Consider the following 20,651-nt stretch of genomic DNA (forward strand, 5'->3'; position numbering starts at 1 on the left):
ACCTAAGTCTGTATGGCTACAGAGGTTAAAACTCCCTCCACTCTCCATTACCATGGCTGTCATGTACAGTTACGCAGGTTGCTTACTGCACAGGGACATCCACCTGAAGGGGTAGTCAGGGGATGAAATCCAGCCAGCACTGCGCTCAGTGTAAGGTGTGCACCACGGTGCAGTGGTGCCTGTGCTTGTCTGCCTGGAGGAGCACTGGGACAGACTGATTAGAAATGGTCCTAATGATGCCCTTCCCAACATCTGCACCCCCTGCTAGGTGCCTTTGCAGCTCTTCTCATCAAGCAGGGAAGTCTGGTTCCTCACCCCTTAAATCTGGGCTAGTCTTGTGACTAAACGAGTCAGTGAAATGTGTCAGACCGGCGTTGTGCCAGTTCAAGTTCATATCGAGAGGCCTTGCAGTCTGTACTTGCCCACTTGGACCCCAACTACCGCCATGGGTACAAGCTTGGGCTAACCTGCTGGAGAATGAGAAACACGTGGCCCAGTCACCCCCATCCGAGACCAGTCAGTAGCCAATCGACCACCCAACACATAAGCAAGGCCATCCTAGCCCAGCCGGCCTCCAAACGACCCCCTCCGACCACAGACCCTCGCATCAGCCCAGCCCAGCGCGGGCACACCTGCCCCACTGGCTTCTGTAACTGAGTTACGTGGCCATTATGGGTGGAATTGTGTCCTTCCAAAACTCATATGTTGAAGTCCTAGCCCTCAGTACCTCGAAATGTGACCTTACTGGGACATTGGGTCTTTGCCGATATAATTAGCTAAGATGAGGTCATACTGTTGTAGGGTGGGCCCCTAATCCAATATGACTGACGTCCTTATCAAAAGGGGAAGCGTGGACACAGACACGTACACAGAGAGCACACCATGCAAAGACTGGAGTGATGTTGCCACAAGCCAAGGAACTCCCAGAAGCTAGCAGAGAGGCCTGGAGCACCTCCTTCCTTACGGCCTTTAGAGGGAGGAGGGCCCTGCTGACACCTTGATCTCTACCTGCCAGCCTCCAGAACTGTGAGACAATAAATTTCTGTTGTCACCAGTTTGTGGAACTTTGTGGCGGCAGCCCTAGCAAACGAACGTAGCACCTTTGCCTAAGTCATACGAAGGCACAGTATGGGCTGGCTTCCTTGGCTGCTTTCAGTGTGGCAGCCAACCGTGGCTCCCCTCCCGGCCCCCAGGGAACCCACGGTGGCTACTCCTGCCCCAACAGGCTTCTGATTCTGGGAAGGCTTCTCCAGTGCCTTCCAAGGGCTCTGGAGTTGTCGAGGGGAAGGGGTCCCAGCCTCATACGATATCGCTGCTCCAGGGATCCGGAGAGCGCCCCCAGCCCGGGTCCCTCCCGGCTGCCCACCTACCTGGGTTGCCAAGGGCCATGGAGTCGTAGATGAGCTTACAGGTCTTGAGCAGGGTGGAGATCTTCTTCTCGGGCGAGTAGGCCTTGTGCATACTGGCAAACTTCTGCAGGATCTTCTCCATGATGGGCACCTCCGGCACGCTAGTGGTCACGCCCAGGTCGGTGGTCGTGGTGGCTAGGATCACCACCTGGTTCTCCTTGAGCTGCTGCAGCGAGCCGTCCTTCCTGTGGATCTCACGCAGGCAGGAGTTGATGGCCTCCTTCAGGGGCTTCAGGACACACTTGTACAAGGCAGACTCCACGATGGCTTCTGCAGGGGGGCGAGAGCAGGAGGGTGAGGAAACCAGCTGCAGGGATCCTGCCCCCACGTCTTGTTGCCTGACAGTGTGGCTATCCCCATGCCATGTCCCTGGAAGGACATACTCACAGCCCCGGCAGGTACAGCCCGCAGTTCTGACAGGTGAGACAGTGTAGTACATTCAACAAAAGCCAACACTGCCTAGGGCACAGGAGCCACGCATGGTACGTAATGCTTTTCACAGGGCCTGGCACACATGAAACTCTCACAGGGCTGCTTACTAGCACACCACCTCAGAGAGCACCATGTACATGGGAGTTGTGCAGTATACAACCTGTGCAGCTGTACCTGGAGGGCCTGGGTGCCCAATAAATGTTTGGTAGAGTTATTCTTGATGTGTCTCTTTCAATGACCAGATCCATCTGAATCTAGTCTCAAGAATACAGTATAGCCAGAACCTGACTTCTTACCATTTCCACGGCTACCACCTTGACCTAGGCTGTCATCATCTCTTACTTGAGTTATATGAATAGCCTCTTGCCTTGGCTTCTTTTAGTCCATTCTCAACACAGCAACTGGCATAATCTTGTTATGCCGTGTTTGATCATGACATTCCTGTGCTCAGAGCCCTGTAAGGGCTCCCATCTCATCCACCATAGAAGCTGCAGTCTTTCCCGTGGCCCACAAGCCCCCTCTGCGACCTGTCCCTGTGACCTCTCTCGCTCACCACCCGTTTGCTCCCTGTGCTCATGCTGCCCCAGCTACCTTGGCCTTCTTGCTGTTCTGCCAAGCGGCCAGGCTTGCTCCTACCTCGGGGCTTTTGCACTTGCCATTCCCTTTGCCTGGAGAAATGCACGTGGCTATCCACATGGCTTATTCCTTCATTGTTCAATGTCATCTTATCCCAGAGGCGTCCTGATCAGCTAGTGGAATGAGAATTAGTCATCTCTGGTCTCACAGCGGCTGTGCAGCACACATGCCATAATCCCCACTCCACACATGGACCAACGCAGGCTCTGCCGGTGCAGGTCGCACAGCTGGTTGCGGCCTGAACGAGGATTTGAACCCACGTCAACTTGACACCAAGGCAATGTTCAGCTTTGGTTAACAGTAGGGAAATATTCTTGGAAAGTCTTTCTGGCTCTGTCCGATCCCCAGGGTCTCAGCTACTGGCCCAGCAGGGGAGGTCCCAAGTCCTGTCCCTGTAGGGAGACACCTGAGCTGCTCTATCCCTGGGAGGTGAGGGAGGGGCCCATGTCCCCACGGCTGAGTCTCAGTAGAGGCCAAGATAACCCTTCCCTGGCACGCACGCCTAGGCTTGGCCCATGTCTGGGTCTAGGGCTGGTCCTGGCTGTCTTGGTCCTCATCCTGCTGCCTCCCTCTTCCCCTTTGCTTCTCCAGCCTCTTCAACAGGACGACGGCTGCCCTTGCCTCCGTCACCCCACTCCTGTCTGTCCTTCCAGGCCCTCAGAGCCTCTGCAGCTAGAGGCGTGGTGACCCGGAGGCAGGGACCTGCGGTCAGCTTCCCCATCGCCCCTGGCTCCCGTGTAACCTTGACCAAGTCCGTTCCCCTTCCCGGGCCTTTTTCCTCATCTACAGAATAAGAGGGTCCATGCCCTCTAGGGTCTCTACATCGCTGCAGCCACCAGACCTCCTGCAGGGACTGCCTCTGACCCTCCGCAGCCATGTGTGTTCGTGCTTTTTTTTTTTGGCCGCTAATCGCTCCTGCTGACTTGTCTCCCTAACAAAACCAGGAGCATCCTGAGGGTGGGGTCCTGCCCAGCTCTCAGGTGGTTGAGGTTCTGCCATCTAACTGGGCCCATGGGCCGAACTCGGAAGGAGGAGACAGAACAGCAGAGGGGTTAGTTCACGGAAAGGGAGGACCATCTGGGTTTATCCCTGGCTCCCCCCCGCTCCCAGCCCCTGCCCCAGGATGCGGACCGACCTAGCTCCTCCTCGGAGTGCAGGGCAGGGTCCACCAGGGCCTTGAGCTCGGTGCTCTGCAGCAGGTAGCTCTTGAGCTGGGTCATCATGGTGCGGATCTCCTGCAGCATCTCCATGCTGGAGGTCTGGTGCGCCATCATCTCCAGGCTGTACACCTTGTAGTCCTGCACCAGGCTGCCGAAGTACGAGGCCTTGTCCTGGGCCAGCTCCACCACCTTCTTGTACAGCTTGCGGTTGTTGGAGAGGAAGGCGCTGAAGACGCTGGAGAAGCTCACGAAGCTCAGGCGGTGGCGGGCCTTGCCCAGGATCATCGACGACTTCTTCTTGATGCCGGGGCTGCTGAACTGCTCCAGCTCCTCCTCTGTGCTGCTGGTCGAGTAGGAGTCCTGGTCTGTGGCCGAGGCGGGCACCCCCAAGCTGTCCGAGAGGGAGGCCAGGGAGCCCTTGAACTCCGGGGTGCTCTGGGGCCGGGCCCCGGGCCGGGCACGCGGGCTCTGAGTGCCAGCCGTGGGGGCAGGACCTTGGCCTTCTCCCAGTGGACCGGGCCTGGGGTTCTCGGGGGCCTCCCCGTCCGTGGAAAGCTCGGCAGTCTCCAGGGGAATTGGAAGGACCGAGACCAGCTGCCGGGAGAGCCGTTTCTTCCTGGGAGGTGGGACTGGGGGTTGTCGAATCTTCCTCGGAGGCTCTGGCATGCTGCCCGGATCGCCGGCTTTGGCCGCTGCTTCCTGGCCTTGCTCTGTGGTTCTCTGAGGCCCGTCCCCAGGGCTGCCGGAGGTCCCCTGGGGAGGCAGGCGGAGCGGGGATGCCCTGGAAAGACCCGCTGGGTCCCCCTCCGCTGCCGCCCCCCTGTCCGCCTTCCCTGCACTCGGGTCCTCCAGGGAAGCCTTCTCCGAGATGCGGCGTCTGGGAGGGGCGGCGGGGAGGCTCTTCTTCGTGGGCGCTGGAGGGACGGGGGACTGCAAGGGGCTGGGGGCTGCCCCCGGCTTCATCTCTTCCTCCCTGAGGGGGCCCAGGCCTGCGAGGGGACGCGGGAGCCTCTCACAGGCTGTCATGGGTGGCTGGCTTGGAAGCTCCGGGGGGCCTGGGGTGTGGGGTGCCAGGCGGGGGGCAGACGCTGGGGGTGAGGGAGGAAGGGCCTTGGGATGCAGAGGCGGGGGAGCAGCCGCTGAGGGAGAACCAGGCAGAGGGCAGGCCAGAGGGGGGCCGAGGGGAGGAGGCCGGCTGGAGCTGGGGGGATGGAGGGGGAGCGGCGGGGGAGGGGGGGCTGGGCGGCGAGGGGCCCACCTGGAGGTGGGGGAAGTAGCCTCGGAGGCGGGAGGCGACGGCAAGGGGCAGCTTCCCGGGGGTGGCTGGTCAGCCGGCAGGGAGCTGCCGCAGTCCTCGATGAAGACTGGATTCACAAACCACAGGCGGCCGTTTCCTATGGACAGCTCGATTTCACACGAGCAGTTTTCGTAATGGGCGGATGACCTGAGAATGGAGGCGGGGGGCGCTCCCGGGGCTGGGTCTCTCGGGGCCTCCACTGGGCTCCCACCTCCTGGCCGGGGGTTCAGCGAGGAGTCCCAGAAGCCTGTCGAGATGAGGGAGGGAGAGGCGGTCAGTCCTGAAGCCGGGCCCCAGCCTGGCCCGGGCGGTGTCTGTGGGCTGCACGGGGGGCAGGGTGAGGGAAGGCCACACAGTGCTTGCTTCACCGCTCAGAGGGTTGGTTTCCCCTCTTGGACTGTTTTAAACCTCTCCCACTACTTCCTGCTTTGAGAGGGGAAGCCCCACGCCATCCTCCCCTGCGGTGTCGGGCTGGGGCCTGGACGGTGCTGGTGACAGGCTCAGCTTCAGTCCTGTCCCCTGGCGTGTGAGACCCCACGGTGGGGGGGGCACCCATGCCCCGGGGTGCAGGTACGTACGGGGATGGAGGGGGCAGAACCCCGGAGCTCCCGATGCTGACCGGCTGGGTGCTTTGGGGCAGGTCACCGGACCTTTCTAGGCCTTCATCTAGTCATCCCTAGGATGGGGTCCCGACAGAGAAGTTGCTTCGGGCCTGTTTGGGCCACTGCAGTTGTCACAGCGGGAAGAATGAACTATGGATTGTAGCCAGTGAGCCCAGACCTGACCACCCAAGTGGGGGAATGCCTGCCCTCTGCAAAATGATTCTGCCTCTGGCCAATCTGTGTTAAAACAGGAAGCTGCCCTGTGCCCCCGGCTCAGAGAGCTGGAGCTCCTGCACTGCTGAGTTAAGTCCCAGCACATGCCTTGCTCTCGACTCCGCCCTTAGCTGGGGCCACCAAAGCAGGCCTACACTGATGGGCAGCGCCAGGCTTGTTCTGGGTAACGGGCATGGGACGTCCAAGCTGAAAGGGCGCCGGGGCTTGACTAGCTCAGAGGAGTTCTTGACCTCTCGGTACCAGGCTCTATGGAGAATCTGACAAAAGCTCGGGATGCTCCCAAAAGGCCACAGGAGCACATTTTGAGAACAAGGTCACTTGGCTGGCAGGTCACTGCAAGCTCCCTTAAGCAGCTCCTTTCGGAGGAGTTTGGAACCCAGGTCTCGTTCCACGCGTTCATTTCAGAGATCGACAGTGCAAATTCATTGTTAGTGATTGAGACAGGCCTCTAGCCTCTCACCCAGGGCTGTTTACCTCTGGGAGGGAGTCATCAGTAAGAAAACCACCAAAAACAGCATCAAAGACAATACGAGGAACAAACGTGCACTGCGTTCTGGCTGTTGGGGATTCCTTGCTCTACAGGGACCATCTCACCGATCCCTGACCACAGGCCTCTGGTGTAAGTCCTCATGTTGTCCCCGTGTGGCAGATGAAGATGAGAAAGCCAGGGAGATGAACGGTCACCGGGGTGGTGAGTGAAGGAGCTGGAATTTGAACTAGGTCACACTAGCTCTAAAGCTGAGAGTGGCATGGACATATAGACACTACCAAACGTGAAACAGATAGCTAGTGGGAAGCAGCCGCATAGCACAGGGAGATCAGCTTGGTGCTCTGTGACCACCTGGAGGGGTGGGATAGGGAGGGTGGGAGGGAGATGCAAGAGGGAGGGGATATGGGGATATATGTATACGTATAGCTGACTCACTTTGTTACACAGCAGAAACTAACACACCATTGTAAAGCAATTATACTCCAATGAAGATGCTAAAAAATAATAATAAATAAATAAATAAATAGAGCCGTGTGCTGGGCCGCCCTTCATAGGAACTTGCGACACTTCCCATCCTGGTTGCTCTCCTGGCGTGAGTGAGTAGTGGGGTGGTGAGCACCCCAGAACGGGGAATGTGGTAAGAACACAACAGGTTCTTGACATCGAAAGACAGGAGATGTTGCAAGATGGCCAAGGGCAGCCGTGCATGTGTGTGCACGTGTGCGTGCCCGCCCTAAGGGATGGGCACTCTCGGGGCTGTGGGTGTTTGCCACCTTGCTGGCCAAAGGGGTCAGAAACCCAATGAAGGTGAGCAAGGTGTAATCCCAGGACGGTGGGGCTGCCGAGAAACTGACTGAAAGAGAGCCGTGCGCATCCACAGGGGAGCAGGGCAGGACTCATGGTTCAGCCCCGTCCTGGGCAGAGGCTCCCAAGCCTGGAAGTGCCGTGGCCGGCTGTCTCCACAGCATCAGATGACGAATTTTTGTGGGACTTTCTGACATGCCAGGCTCTGTGCCCATGCCAGCCACCACCTGAGGACGTAGAGAGCCCGGAGGGGGAGGGTGCGTCTCCAGGCTCTCCCTAGATCCAGGCGGGTTGTTCCTGAGGGCTGCCCGGGCCCTATGCTTCACTTTCTTGGGCAGCTATGACCCCTCCATGACCGGTCCATTCTCTCGGGTACTTCGCATGGTCTCCTTGGAAGGTTTCTTAGCAAGGAGCAGCAGGCGGCCAGTCTAAGGTGACTGGGCTGCAGCCCCATAGGTGAGCTGAGGCCCCTGAGGCTCACCTCCAAGTTCTCATAAGACCCTTCCTTTGGGAGAAGGTGCAAGTTATGGGGTAGACGATCAAGAGAACCGCCCACCCATGCTCGGACACTCCCATTACCACTCACCTAGCTCGTGGCCATAGGCTGCCTCCATGCCCCCATCCCGCCCCCAATCCATTCTACTCCTTGTGGCTCTATGCTGGGCGTACGGTGGGCCCTTGATTTCTATTTGTTCAGAATCGCTTCCCAACCTTTAGCCTGGCATTCAAGGCCTGTGGGATCTGGCCCTGCACACCCTCCCAGCGCTGCCTACGGAATCCCCACCCGCTCTCTCTGCTGTTCACTTCTTCCTGAACACGCCACGGGCCACCACACCTTCAGGTCTTGGCTAATGTGTTCCCTCTGCTTGGAATGCTTTTCCCACCCTCTCCACCTGGCAAACTCCTACTCATCCTCCAACACTCAGGTCAAATGTCCCCTGTTTGGTGGAGCTTTCCTGACACGTTCAGGCCTCACCTACACTCCCCTGGGCTCCGCAGTCCTGGTGCACACTGACGGGAGAGACCAACCCTAGGACTGTACTTCTCTGGTTTCATCCTGAACCATGGGAAGAGGTCTAAAGACAAGAAGAGAAGAAGTGAGAAAATGAGAAGAGGGAGGCAAAAAGGAGGGCAAAGAGCTCCATAAGTGATGGACCACCAGCTGGACTGCCCGCCTCAGGAGAGCAGGGGGGGTCCATCATGCACAGAAAAAAAGAACACATTCTCCACCACCCAGATCTGTGTTCCTACAAGAGTGAAACAGACAGTGGGGTTCACAGAAATGGGCCCGGGGCCTGGGTGATTAGGAACCACTCCCCTGCCCCTAAGATAGGCCTGGTGGTTGTACCTCGCAGGGCAGAGGCCCCAAAGCGAATGCCGCTCTGAGGGGTGAGGAGCTGCACCCTGGGGTCTGAGGGCCTATTAGGGAACTCAGTGGCAGCATAGGTCTTTATGCTTAAAAACAAGGAAGTAGGGCTTCCCTGGTGGCACAGTGGTTGAGAGTCCGCCTGCCGATGCAGGGGACACGGGTTCATGCCCCGGTCCGGGAAGATCCCACATGCCGCGGAGCGGCTGGGCCCGTGAGCCATGGCCGCTGAGCCTGTGTGTCCGGAGCCTGTGCTTCGCAACGGGAGAGGCCGCAACAGTGAGAGGCCCGCGTACCACAAAAAAAAAAAAAACAAAACAAGGAAGTAGGTAAAATTCTCTGCAGCCTACACAATGCCAAGGCCAGGGGAGAAGCAGAACGCTGTCATGCAGGCCTTGCGGTTGGCCCGGCTGTGGGCATCTGTGCCCACCGGCACTGGGCAAGCTCAGCTCAGTGGTCGCAGTTCCCCTAAGGGCCTGTGCCCTCACTGCCTCTGTGCTGCCCTCGGACTGAGGCAGATGTTTTGCTGGCCCTGTGGCTTCCTGTGTCTCAGCTGGGGATGCCTTCTGCCAGGCGTCCACTCCTACAACCCTCAGAGGCCCCGGGCCAGGCCAGGTACTGGGCTGTAGACCCTGAAGGCAAAGGTGACAAAGGTTGCACACTTGAGGAGCCCTGGGCTACCGGCAGAACAAAGAGGGGACAAGTAAATGCAGCCAAGTATTCCAGATGCCATGGAAACAGCTAGAAAGTCTGGTGAGATCAGTGGGTGAATGTTGTTGTGGCATCCTAGAGACGGGCTGTTGGACAGCTGTTCAATCTGGAGTTTTCAATGAATTTTTAATAAGTAGGAAAATTCTCATTACATAATGTAAAGGAAAAAGCAAGTTACAGGCAAACTTGGAAGCACTATAGAACATACGCTTTTTCTAAACATATTTTAAAAATATTAAAACATATACATACTACAAATATGTCTGAGAACCTCTGCAAATCTAACCCCTATCTGTCACCGCTTTCCCTAGATCCCTTTTGCACTCAGATTCAACTGCATGCAGTTTAGTGCCGAGCTGCCCCCTATGTTAGTTTTGCGGGCCCAAGCTTACACCTACATAGACCTTTTGAATGTTGGCTTTTCCAAGGCCAAACTCAGACTTTCTTACATCAGCTCACGAGCAAACATTCTGGGCGATCCCGTGGTGCTGAGCCTGGAGGTCGGTAGCCCCGTTTCAGCAACGTCATCCCTGTCTGAACAGCAGGGCTTGTGCAATGATTTGGATATTCATGACATTCTATTCATTTTGTAAAAAGTGAGTAGACTGCCAGAAAAAGAACCACCGCCGACACTAGCGACAGAAGACACATACGCCTCGTAAACGTATTCCAACTATCAGATCACCAGGTCGGGAGTCAGAGCCTGGCCGGTGGCAGGTCGGAGCGGGAACCAGGGCTTAGGGAGGAGGCTGAGCTGTGTGCAGAGATGAGCGTCTGCTGCCTGCAAAGCCCGGCTGACCTTCTGCTCCTATCACGGAGATTCCCCGGCAGCCTTTCACTAAGCCCCCTTTTATCTAAGCTCGTTTGAGTGGGTTTCACTTCTCTGCCGCAAGAGTGCCTTGCCCAGAACAACGTGTGATGCGCTGGGCACAATGCCTGGTGTGTCTGGGCCCTTGGCAAGTGCTGCTCTTGGCATATTTATCATCACAACCGCAGGTGAAGGTCAGGGAGGTCTGCACATCCCAGAGCCAGGGCCTCTGGCCTCTGACAGGATGTGCCCTTTCGGCTCCGGGTCTCCGTCCATTCTGGGGAAGGAGTGAAAAGTTAACTGTTCCTCGGCTCCAGGGAAAACCTATTCTGGTGAACCTCGCTTCTGACCTTCAGCCCTTGGGGACACCAGGCCTGATCAGAACCCTCCGGTTCTTGGGATTTCCCTGGCAGTCCAGTGGTTAAGACTCTGTGCTTCCAACGCAGGGGGCGCAGGTCCGATCCCTGGTCGGGGAACTAAGATCCCACGTGCCGCGTGGCGTGGCCAAAAAATTAAAAAAAAGAACCCTGATTCCTAAGCTTCAGTGCACTCAGATTCCATTTAAATCCCCTTCGCAAGGACACACAATCGGAACTGCCGCCTGCTTCCCAGAGGGCACCTCCCCTCTCACTTCCTCAACGTGCCCCAGGTGAAGCTCACCCAGGATAGAAGGGCTTGTCTATTCCAGAAAGGAATGTGCTTCTTCCCAGAGGAGCAGCTTGTCTTTCATACAGCCGTTCCTAGGGCTTAGGGGCAGCCCCGTCCCTGCACCCCAGGTGAGAGGAAACTGCGGGTCCCTGGGGCAGTGGGTCTTGGGGACGCCTGCCCCAACCTACCCACAGTGAGGCTGCTCACCGACCCTCCTCTCAGAGGTAAGTCTCTCCTGATGCATCTCACTTGCCCTCCCAACTTGGCCTCAAAACTGGCAGCTGACTGCTCGTTGCAAAAGAACTGAGAAGGTCATGAGGTGCAGCTGAGGGGCAGTGGAGGGGCTGAGCCGGGAGTCAGAAGCCCCTGGCATGCATCCCAGCTTTGCTCTTGCCTGCCTGGAGCACCCTGGCCAAGTTTCTCGGCTGTGCTAAGAACTGACTTTCTATCTTTAAAATGGGGATGCAAGGATTGCACAAGATAGCGCCAAGGGCGCGGCAATGAGAGCGTCACCTGTGGCATTTTAGACCTTAGGAGGGGTGTCACTTGGACTGTATGAGTTACAAGACTCTCACCTGTCCCATATGAAGCTTCTGGAAGGGTAAGAGCCCAACAACTATAACATCTGGGGCCCAAGTTCAGTGTTTATCCCCAATATCAACTGAAAACTGGCCCTGAAGTTTATAAACTGGGTCAACCGGACCTAGGAGAGCCTGGATAAGGAGTTAAGGGGCAGCACAAGCTAGTGGGTGAGGGCTGGAGCCCAGCTGCCCAGCCCTCCATGGACCCTGTGACACTGGCCATGTCACTCAACCCCTCGTGTCTGTTTCTTCTGCCATAAAGTGGGGATCACAATAACAGAACCTGCTTTCCAGGGTTGTTTGAAGATCTGATGCATCAGTGCAGATGAAGAGGTCAGTGCTCAGTAAACGCGGACATCCGAGGGCCTGGACTCCTCCTACTTCCTGGCCTTTGACCACGAGCTGCCCGTGGCATCTCTTGCATTGCTGTCTAGAGGCCTCTCTGGGTGGTGGACAGTGGCCGGCTTGGGAGCCAGGGGGGATCGCCTCTGATGCCAGGTCTGCCTCTAACTTCCTCTACACCCGGGGTCCGCCCTCTCCATCACCCTCTCCTCCGTTCAACCAGCACTGGTGAAGATGTGCTGCTGTGCTCAGCCACGTGTGGTGCAGGTTCCTGGGTGCGGTTTAGACTTTTTAATAAAAACATCGAGGTACAGTTGACTTACAATATTATGTTAGTTTCAGATGCACAATAGAGTGATTCAAAATTTTAATAGATGATACTCCATTTAAAGTCACTATAAAACACTGGCTACATTCCCTGTGTGGCTTAGTCTTGATGAGGACTTATTAACTGCTTTGTTTATAAAGAGACCTGACCTCTGCCTAGGACTGGGGGCCCGCAGAGGCGGCTGGCTTGTCTTCCTGGCAGCTCCAGACTTGGTGAGCTTGGGCTCCCTGACGGTTAGCACGGAGAGGCCGTGTCAGAGGTTGGCACTGGCTCCGCGAAGCCCATCCCATGGAAAGGGCCCGGTAAACGTGAGCTCTTCTTACTATTACGTGGAAGGGCTGGGATCAGAAACGCTCCTGTCTTTTACTCTCCCCTCGTCATCCCTCAAAAGGTCAGAAGGGTAAGGGGCAGGGTGGGTGTGCTGAATCAGGACAGGCAAGGGAGTGGGGGCACACTCTAGCTCATGATCACGTTCACGCTGCTTTTCCTTCTGACGAGGGCGGGGCTGGGGCCCAGGTTCCTGGCCATCGCTGAGAAGTCCCCTGGCGTTTGGTCCAGCTTCTCCCGGGCCGCGCCCTGCCACCAGGTCAGCCTGTGTGGGTCCTGACCAGACCCAGCTCCCTCAGACCCAGCAAGGCTGTGCATCAGACCTCCTGACAGCTGTTAAGGGCGCCACTCCGAAAAGAGGGAGAATCTCCCTGCTACAGGGGCTCAGCACCTGGGGCAGGGGTGCAGGTGGTCCCGTGGGAGCTGGGACTCAGGATCCAGCTCGGGGTCAGCCTGACGGGCCGTCCATCTGCACAGGCGGTCAGCGGGGGGCAATCCAGGGGCTCCATTTCCTAAGGCCCAGCCACCTCCCCTGACCCCAGAGGGGACTTACCCAGGCCCAGGCTGGAGATGGTCTTGAGGTCTGTGAAGCTGCTGGCCTCAAGGATGGCCTGGGGCAGCCTAAGCTTGAAGGGCAGTAAATCTCTGTGGAGACACGAGGGGTCGGAGGTCAAGTCCGGGGAGGGGCCTGTGTGTCCATTCTCAGCCCCCCACCGCCCCCAAATCCTCAGCCCATAAAGGAAGAACTCTGGCAACCCCGCTGGCGGCTGGGATCGCCACACAGACTGGAAACTTCCCTGGGGCCGAGGGGAGGAGTCCTGAGACTGAGGGAGCAACCAGTCAGATCCGGGTCCTGTGCCTGCACTGGCCTCAGGGATGCTAAGACCCTCCTTGGGCATGGAGAGGGTCGGGGGAGAAGCTTTATCCCCAGTTTTCTTGGCCCTGGAAGTCCCGGCAGCTTCTTCTAAAGGTGCTATTCTGGGTAAGGCGAGTGACCCACCCCTTCCAGTCCTCTGACCCCCGCTGCTCCGCGCTGAGACCTGCAGCGGGTGCACAGACAGACTCCCCTGGTGAACCTACAGCCAGGAACCCGCTGGCGAGCACACAGCCAGACAGACACCGCTGATGACATAGCCAGCTCTATCTGCTGCCTTTGGTCTGAATGGGGATCTTTTCAGCGATCTCTCCAGAGATCTCCCAGAAGGGATCTAGACACTCTCCCCCTTTATTGTACAGATGGGGAAACTGAGGCCCAGAGAGGGAAAGGAAGATGTCCAGGTCTGGACACATGGTGGGTGGAGGGCAGAGTGTGCTGAGCCCCAGGCCTCCTAACTTCAAGCCCAGGGCTGTTCCTTGGGGCAGGAAGGCGAGTGTGGCCCTGCAGGGGCCCCAGGATGGCTGGTCCCAATTCTACGTCTCAGACTGGCATTCAAGGCCTGTCACAGTCTGACCCCGACCCCCATTTTCAGCCGTATCCCCAGCTCTGTCAACCTTCTCCCCAAACCCTGATTCGAGTCATTGAAATCCCATCCGTCCAGGCCCACTGACAGCCTTGCGTGATGGCCGCCTGTCCCCGGGGGTCTTCATGGCCTTACTGTCTATACCGCACCCGCCGTCTCCTCCCTTTGAACTACATGAGAGCCCTGGAAGTTCCTGGAAGGGGCGGGCAGCTTTGCACGTCTCTGATGCCCCCAGAGCCCTTAGCACACACCACAGAGGCTCCAAGAGTGTTTGCCGAATGGACCCGTCTAAACTTGGGGAACTGGATTGGGGGAGAGCAGAGCAGAGGCCGCCTGGGATGTGGGTCGCCGGGGAGCTTCCCAGACCACCTCTGCCCATCAATACAGGCTGTGCTGCTCCGCGGGGTGCCCCCACCCCTTCATGGGAAGTGTTTTCACGGGGGAAAAACACTCTGCTTATGGAATAGCAGGATGGGGGAAGGTGGGAGAAGATCCTGGGCCCTTTTTTGAGTTCCTGGGTTGTGGCCTTTGGCTTCTCCATTGTCAATGGGGTGGGCGTGGCCCATCGATCTTTGCTTCATTGTCATAGTTGTGTGATTCTGAGCATCTGAGGCCGTCTGTGGGCCTCCAGTCAGCCCTTCCAGCCAGGCCAGGCCTGGACCCAGACCGGACGGGCCCTCAGTGCCGCATCCCCGCCTCAGGCCCTGCCCGGTCACCACTACCTCGATCTCTCAGTTTGAAGGGTGGCAGAATTCATCCCGGTGTTGCCTGTCTACCTGGTTGGCTGTCTGGCCTGACACTGGGGTTTCCAAAGGCTCCTGGGCCACTGCATATATTGAAATGGCCAGCAGAATCGCTCGGCTCATCCGGCAGCCACCCCCTCCCCACCTCCTCTGCGTACTGCTCAAGATGCTGCAGTGGCGGCTGCCGACCACGGCCCAGCCCGGGACCCCGGCGTCCAGGGCCTGCCCCAGTCTGCTCCCCCCTCCTGCCCACCACAGAGCCTTCCCTTGCACTCGGGGCCTCCTCGCTGCCTCCCAAAGTGTCATCTTCCTACAGTGACTGTCCCCTGCTCATTGCCACCTCTGAGCTCTGCAGAGAGGGAACGCCCCCTCGTCCCTTCCACCTACGTCTACTTAGACCCTACACATTCTTCCAGGCCGCACCACGGGCCCCCTCATTCTCCATAAGCCAGTCCTGCTCAAGGATTTCACGCACGTCTGCCACCCCACCTCCAGCATCCAGTTCAGCACTTTATCCAGGGGCCACCTCTTCTGATCCAAGGAAATGCATACACAGGATGGGGGTGTTCGTTGAGCATCTACTATGTGCCAAGTATCGGGCTGGGTGTTACCCAGTTTGGTCCTTATATCACATCATGTTATTATTATTACTACTACTGTAACACAGCAACCCTATGGACAGGCATTAATACTTTTGTATTAATTCATTCTGGATCAGCTCCTGGGGGAGCTGCTAAGATGCGGATTCTCAGATCCACGCCCAGGGGTTCTCAGCGTTGAGTCTGAGTGTGGGTCAGGAATCCACATTTTTAAACACCTCCCCGGCAGCACCGTGCAGGGTTAGAAAGAGCTCTGTGGGCAGCGTGCAGCACAAGCCTGACTTAACACAGACGCCCGGTCCACAGAGCTGGTTACAGCAGTCACTGCCACAGTCCCACCCGGACCCCTCGGATGCCTTTCACCAGCTCTGTGCACCCATAGCCCAGCCTCGGAGGGGTTTGCTCCTGAGGGCCAGCACCCGTGACCCTCAGAGGCTCGTCCTGACACACTGGAGCCTCACTGCCTGCCCCAGTGGCCCTACAGAGAGCCACGAATGCCTGGGTGTGCTGGCTTGGGGGTACAGAAACCCAGCCCCGTGGCTTTATAGTGGACCCCGAGGTCTGCTTTATGCTCCAGAGCTGCTGGAGGGATCTGGCTGAGGCTGGGACAGCCCCTGCAATGGACCCTTGCTGGGTTTCTCTCCGGTCTCTGTCCTGCTCCCCACTTCCTGGTCGCTTCCTCCTTGGGGGCAGGTCCTTTAGCGCCCCCTGCACATGGATCCTCCTTTCCAAGTGTGCCCCTAGGAGACCCCCAGCTAAGCTGTCACTATCATTTTCTTAGAAGCGGTTGCCAAACCCTGGTTTGCGGAGAGGTTTGTTATAAATGCAGATCGTCTGTCCCTTTATCTTACTTCTTCCTCCAGCCTCTACAGCATGGGTATTATCGTTCCCATTTTACCGAAGAGGTAGTTGAGAGATTAAGATTAGCTCAAATTCTGGGCTCTGCAATGATGTCATCATTCATTCACTCACTCGCTCACTCGAAGCACCCAGCATGGGCCAAACACTAGACTAGTGCCTTGTACTGAGGTAGAACTTCTCAGAATAGGAGAGGGCCTGACTCTGAGAGCTTGACGTGTCATAACTTGCAAAGGGTCAGGGAGCCGCAGATGCTTTGCTTTGTGGGCCTAGAAGGACACACCAGGTCACAGGAATCATCGTGGAGTGCACACAGTGGGGCGGCTGTAGAAAAGATCATGGACCTTGGAGCTCTATCTACTTTGAATCCCCACGCTGCCATTTACCAGCTACGCGACCTTGAGCAAGTTCTCAAAGTCTCGGCTTCCTCATCTGTAAAATGGGACTAAGAAGAGCACTTACCGGGTGGAACTGTTTGCAAGATTTAAAAAGAGAATGGATATAGAACTCTAGCGCCATGCTGGGTACCTGGAGGGCCCTCAACAGGCAGCAGCTTATTGTCAGCGTCACCTGTTCTGCCCACGGGGTCCAGGAGGGTCCTGGTAGATGGGGGTGGTGGTGTTCTGGGTTGAGTGAGGCTTTCACCAGAGGCAACATGAATGGTCTCTTTGAAGCAGGGGGAGGTGAGCCTGGGGCCCTGGACCCCAAGACATCTTGCCCAGCTCTGCTTAAGTCCCTGTAGCTTAAGCCATTGGGTTTTGGCACCAAAATGTAGTTTTCAATTCGTGTCGACCTGCCACCGGTCCTGAATAAATAGAGCAGCTCTGAAGGTGGTTACCAGACACCCTCTCCACCCAGCAGCTGCTTCACAATCACAAGCCCTCTCCCACGGAGGGAGGGTATCAGCCCTTCCTGCTGTTCCCACAGGAAGTTCCTTCTATAACTCCTCCAACGGGGCGGGTCAGGTCCACACAGGACTCCAAGCTGTCCTGGAAGCCGGAATACAGGAAGCTGCTATGACGGGCAGTGAGCAAAGGGGGCAGGTGGTGGTGAGGGAGGGGACTTTACTGGCCGGTCCAAGCAAGCAGCAGAGCCAGCACCCCCCTTCACAGTTACCAGGGTGAAGCCAGGGGACTGTCCCCTCTCTCTGCACCCTGTGGGCGGCACACTTCCCTCTTGGGGCTTCTCTGTGACAACCCTGTCCCCACCCAAGGTCGCATGGACATCTGTTGCCATCAGATGCCCTCCTGGGGGCCTGGGCTACTCACCTACTGACACAGTAGAACGCGATGAGTCTGAAGATGTCCTCAAACACAAGAACCGAGCCTTCCAGGTACAATACTGAGGAGAGAGGACAGAGGCCTTGGATGAGTGTCCCTGTCAAAGGGGAGGAAGGTCCCTGGAGGGCGTGTCTGCCCTGTGCTCACGGTAGGTCACAGCACCTGCTGCGGCACCCGGCCCGCTGCGGCCGCATGTGCATCCGCTGCCCATTGGACCACAGGGAGGTGAGAAATGAACTTCTGTGGTGTTAATCCACTGAGATCCCAGGGGCCTTTCTATTACAGCAGATGGTGTTACCTTACGTAACACACATTCCTCATTTTGAGCAAAATAACACAGAAGGCTCTAGATTGTAAAAGCAGAATTTGAAAATGTCTTGAGGGAATTCCCTGGCGGTCTGGCGGTCAGGACTCGGTGCTTTCACTGCTGAGGGCGCAGGTTCAATCCAGGGAACTAAGTCTGGGAACTAAGATCCCGCAAGCTGCACAGCGTGGTCAAAAAACAGTCTTGAATTAAACTTTCAAGGTCATCTCCACTTGACAATTCTGAGGGCTGTGAGGGGCCAGCAGGAGGACAGGTTCCCTGTTCTGCTGTGGCCTCCAGGAGGTTCACTGGTCCAGGGGTGCTGGACTGGGGTCACTGGCCTTTTACCCAAGAACCCCAGGGCCTGTTAGAACCCCACTTGGTTTGATTACACATGTAATCCAAGAGTGAGGCTGACCCCAATACTTTCCAGCTTTGACAAGGAAGAGGGGTCAAAGCATTTGCCAAAGAGCCCACCCCAGGGTGGACACGGCTGCTCGGAGGGGCAGGGCGCCGGGGTATGGCAGGCAGTGCCCGAAGCTGGGGTGGACGGCCCAGAGGAAAGCGTGGCACTACACCGTGCACTGCTGCAGAGCCCCAGGGCAAGGGGCCCAGAGCACCTGAGTGAGCTGCGCCTCAGGAATCTCAGCATCTGTGCATCGCTCATCTCCCGACTCTCGTCCCCGGGTTCCACATGCCCAACAGGTGATGCTCCCTGCACGTGGGACCCCACAGGGTCCTTTCTTGGGCCTCAGAGGGGCCAGGAAATATGTGTGCATCACACTTCAGTTCCAATTTCCTGAGGTTCTTCTAGCGTCCATGGGGCAGAGGCGGAAGGCAGGACCCAGGTTCCAGGCCTGGCTCCAATCCTGGGATCAGCAGTGTGATGCTGGGTACACCCCTTCCCCTCTCAGCACCTCAGATCCTCCACCTGCAAAGGGAAGGAGCCCTTCCAACCCTAAACACTCGTGCATCTAGGTGACAGCAGCCTGCTGTCCTATTTTCAAAGCCTAGGACAACTTTCCGCTGCATTGGTGATCTGCGAGATGGTCACAGGGGACACATGAACCAACACGTTTTGTTCTAATAGCTTTATTTTAATACATTCCTTCCTTCTAATACTATTGCACTGTTCTACACAGTTAACATGATTTTTTAAAAGATTACATTCATCATTTATGGCAAAGAGACCATGGTATCCCATTAGGATAGATATAAAAATTTAAAAGGGAGTTTAAAGAAAAATATTAGATAGATTACAGTACTCGGAGGTACCGGGAAGATGCCCATAAAGGACAAGTCTGCAAAACATCAGTGCATGGAATTACCACCCTCTATGAGTTAACGGCCATGAGGCAGCCCATGGCGCCACCTAGTGGCCCGTTAGTGCATCGCCCACTCTCTCCACAGGAAGCAGCACAAACTGGCCAAAAGATCTCCCGTAGTTGGGAGATATTGCTCCAACTGCAAAATGGGAATGTAAAGACCTTTCTCAAGAATCCTTCAAGGGGGGATTAGTGATGATGCACGCAAACAGCCTAGCCTCCTATGCCGGGCCTGCTCAACAATTAGCAGGTTTTCTTCATCATTGAGACATGGTCTGACCTCTGCAGACACAGATTAAACCCTTAAGATAGTCAGTCCCTCCCTCTGCTGTGCCCCTGGCACTTTCTATAAAGCCTGCAGCTCCTTTAGACTTAGTTTACCCCACTCTGGTCCACTCCTCGGGTGCAGGGACCAGGGCTCATTCATTTTTGTAGCTGGGGCCAAGCAAACTTCTAGCGACCCAATCACATTTTTATAGTGAAAACTGTAGATTTGTCAAAGCACAAGCAATGGTCAAGGCTCACGTCTGTTTCTTTGTAACCAGGTCTCTTCTGCCCCAGCCCCCAGCTCGTACCTTCCCGTCCTGCTCGTGGGAATAGCATCTCTGCACACCAAGGACACACCCGGGGGAGCTCCTGTATGCCAGGGCCAGGGCTTTGCCCACATGTGAGTCTCCCTCAGTGCCCAGCACAGTGTGTGGCATGCGGTTTGGGAGATAATAAATGTCTGCTAAAAGTCTGTCTGGGAGGGAGATCCCAGAGGAGTAGAGGCCCCCAGGGGCATCTGGTTAGAGTCTCAGACCTCCCACTGTGTAGATCAGGGTCTTCCTTGCAGGGGCCCCACGGGACACCTGGGACTTGAGGGAGTCCCGACAGGCAGCCTCCCACTGTCCTGGAGCAGAGGTGAATGCAAACCGGCAAGAGTTAGACAATCCTCTGTTCCGGTGGGTGGTGGTAGAGCTCAGCTTCCAGGACCGCCCTGTGTCCTGCCCTGGCCTGGTGGTTGTATGCAGGTGCCCAGGCCAAACAGCCTGAGTGTGAACGTGTCTCCAGCACATTATTGCTTATTCTCCCTGCGCCTCGGTTTCTTCAGCTGTATAACAAGGATAGTAAAGTACCCACATGTTGTGGGTTGAACTCTGTCCCCCCCAAAATACTTTTCAATCCGAACCCCAGGTACCTATAAATGTGACCTTATTTGGAAAGAGTGTCTTGTCGGGTGGAATCAAGTTAACACAAGGTCAGAATGCATGGGGTGGGCCCTAAATCCAATGATTGGTGTCCTTATAAGAAGACAGGTAGGACTTCCCTAGTGGCACAGTGGTTTAGAATCCACCTGCCAATGCAGGGGACATGGGTTCGAGCCCTGGTCCGGGAAGATCCCACATGCCGCGGAGCAACTAAGCCCGTGTGCCACAACTACTGAAACCCACGAGTCACAGCTACTGAAGCCTAGAGGCCGTGCTCCCCAACAAGAGAAGCCACCACAATGAGAAGCCCGTGCACTGCAATGAAGAGTAGCCCCTGCTCGCCGCAACTAGAGAAAGCCTGTGTGCAGCAACAAATACCCAACACAGCCAAAAATAAATAATAAATAAATTAATTAAAAAAAAAAAAAGAAGACAGGTAAAGACCTGGGACACAGACACAGAGAGGAAAAGACCATGTGAATGGAGGCAGACACTGGAATACAGCTACAGGCCAAGGATTGCTGGCTGTCACCAGAAGCCAGGAGAGTGCCTTGAACAGATTCTCCCTGGTCTCCAGCAGGAGCCAACCCTGCCAACCTCGACTTGGGATTGCTGGCCTCCGGGCCTTTGCTCGTGCTGTCTCCCCGTGCACGGAGGATCCAGCTTCCCCCTTCCCTGCCTTGAGGGATCAGCTCCAGGTCCACTTTCTGCCTCAAA

The 20,651-nt window shown here is 56.6% G+C and overlaps 1 protein-coding gene across 4 annotated transcripts in view; it reads right to left on the minus strand.

The window, feature by feature from the left end:
* The window catches only part of RIN3 (Ras and Rab interactor 3), a 117,965-nt gene that overhangs the window by 19,932 nt on the left and 77,382 nt on the right, over positions 1-20,651 (minus strand). For all 4 annotated transcript variants that reach the window (XM_079914622.1, XM_079914621.1, XM_079914620.1 and 1 more), the window contains 4 exons: positions 17,104-17,176; positions 12,729-12,820; positions 3,613-5,181; positions 1,371-1,679 (listed from right to left, as the gene is read on the minus strand). In XM_079914622.1, the coding sequence (XP_079770748.1) occupies positions 1,371-1,679; positions 3,613-5,181; positions 12,729-12,820; positions 17,104-17,176 (2,043 nt within the window). The remainder of the gene's footprint in view (positions 1-1,370; positions 1,680-3,612; positions 5,182-12,728; positions 12,821-17,103; positions 17,177-20,651) is intronic.

The sequence above is a fragment of the Stenella coeruleoalba genome (assembly GCF_951394435.1).
Source record: "Stenella coeruleoalba genome assembly, chromosome: 2".
Classification (NCBI taxonomy): domain Eukaryota; kingdom Metazoa; phylum Chordata; class Mammalia; order Artiodactyla; family Delphinidae; genus Stenella; species Stenella coeruleoalba.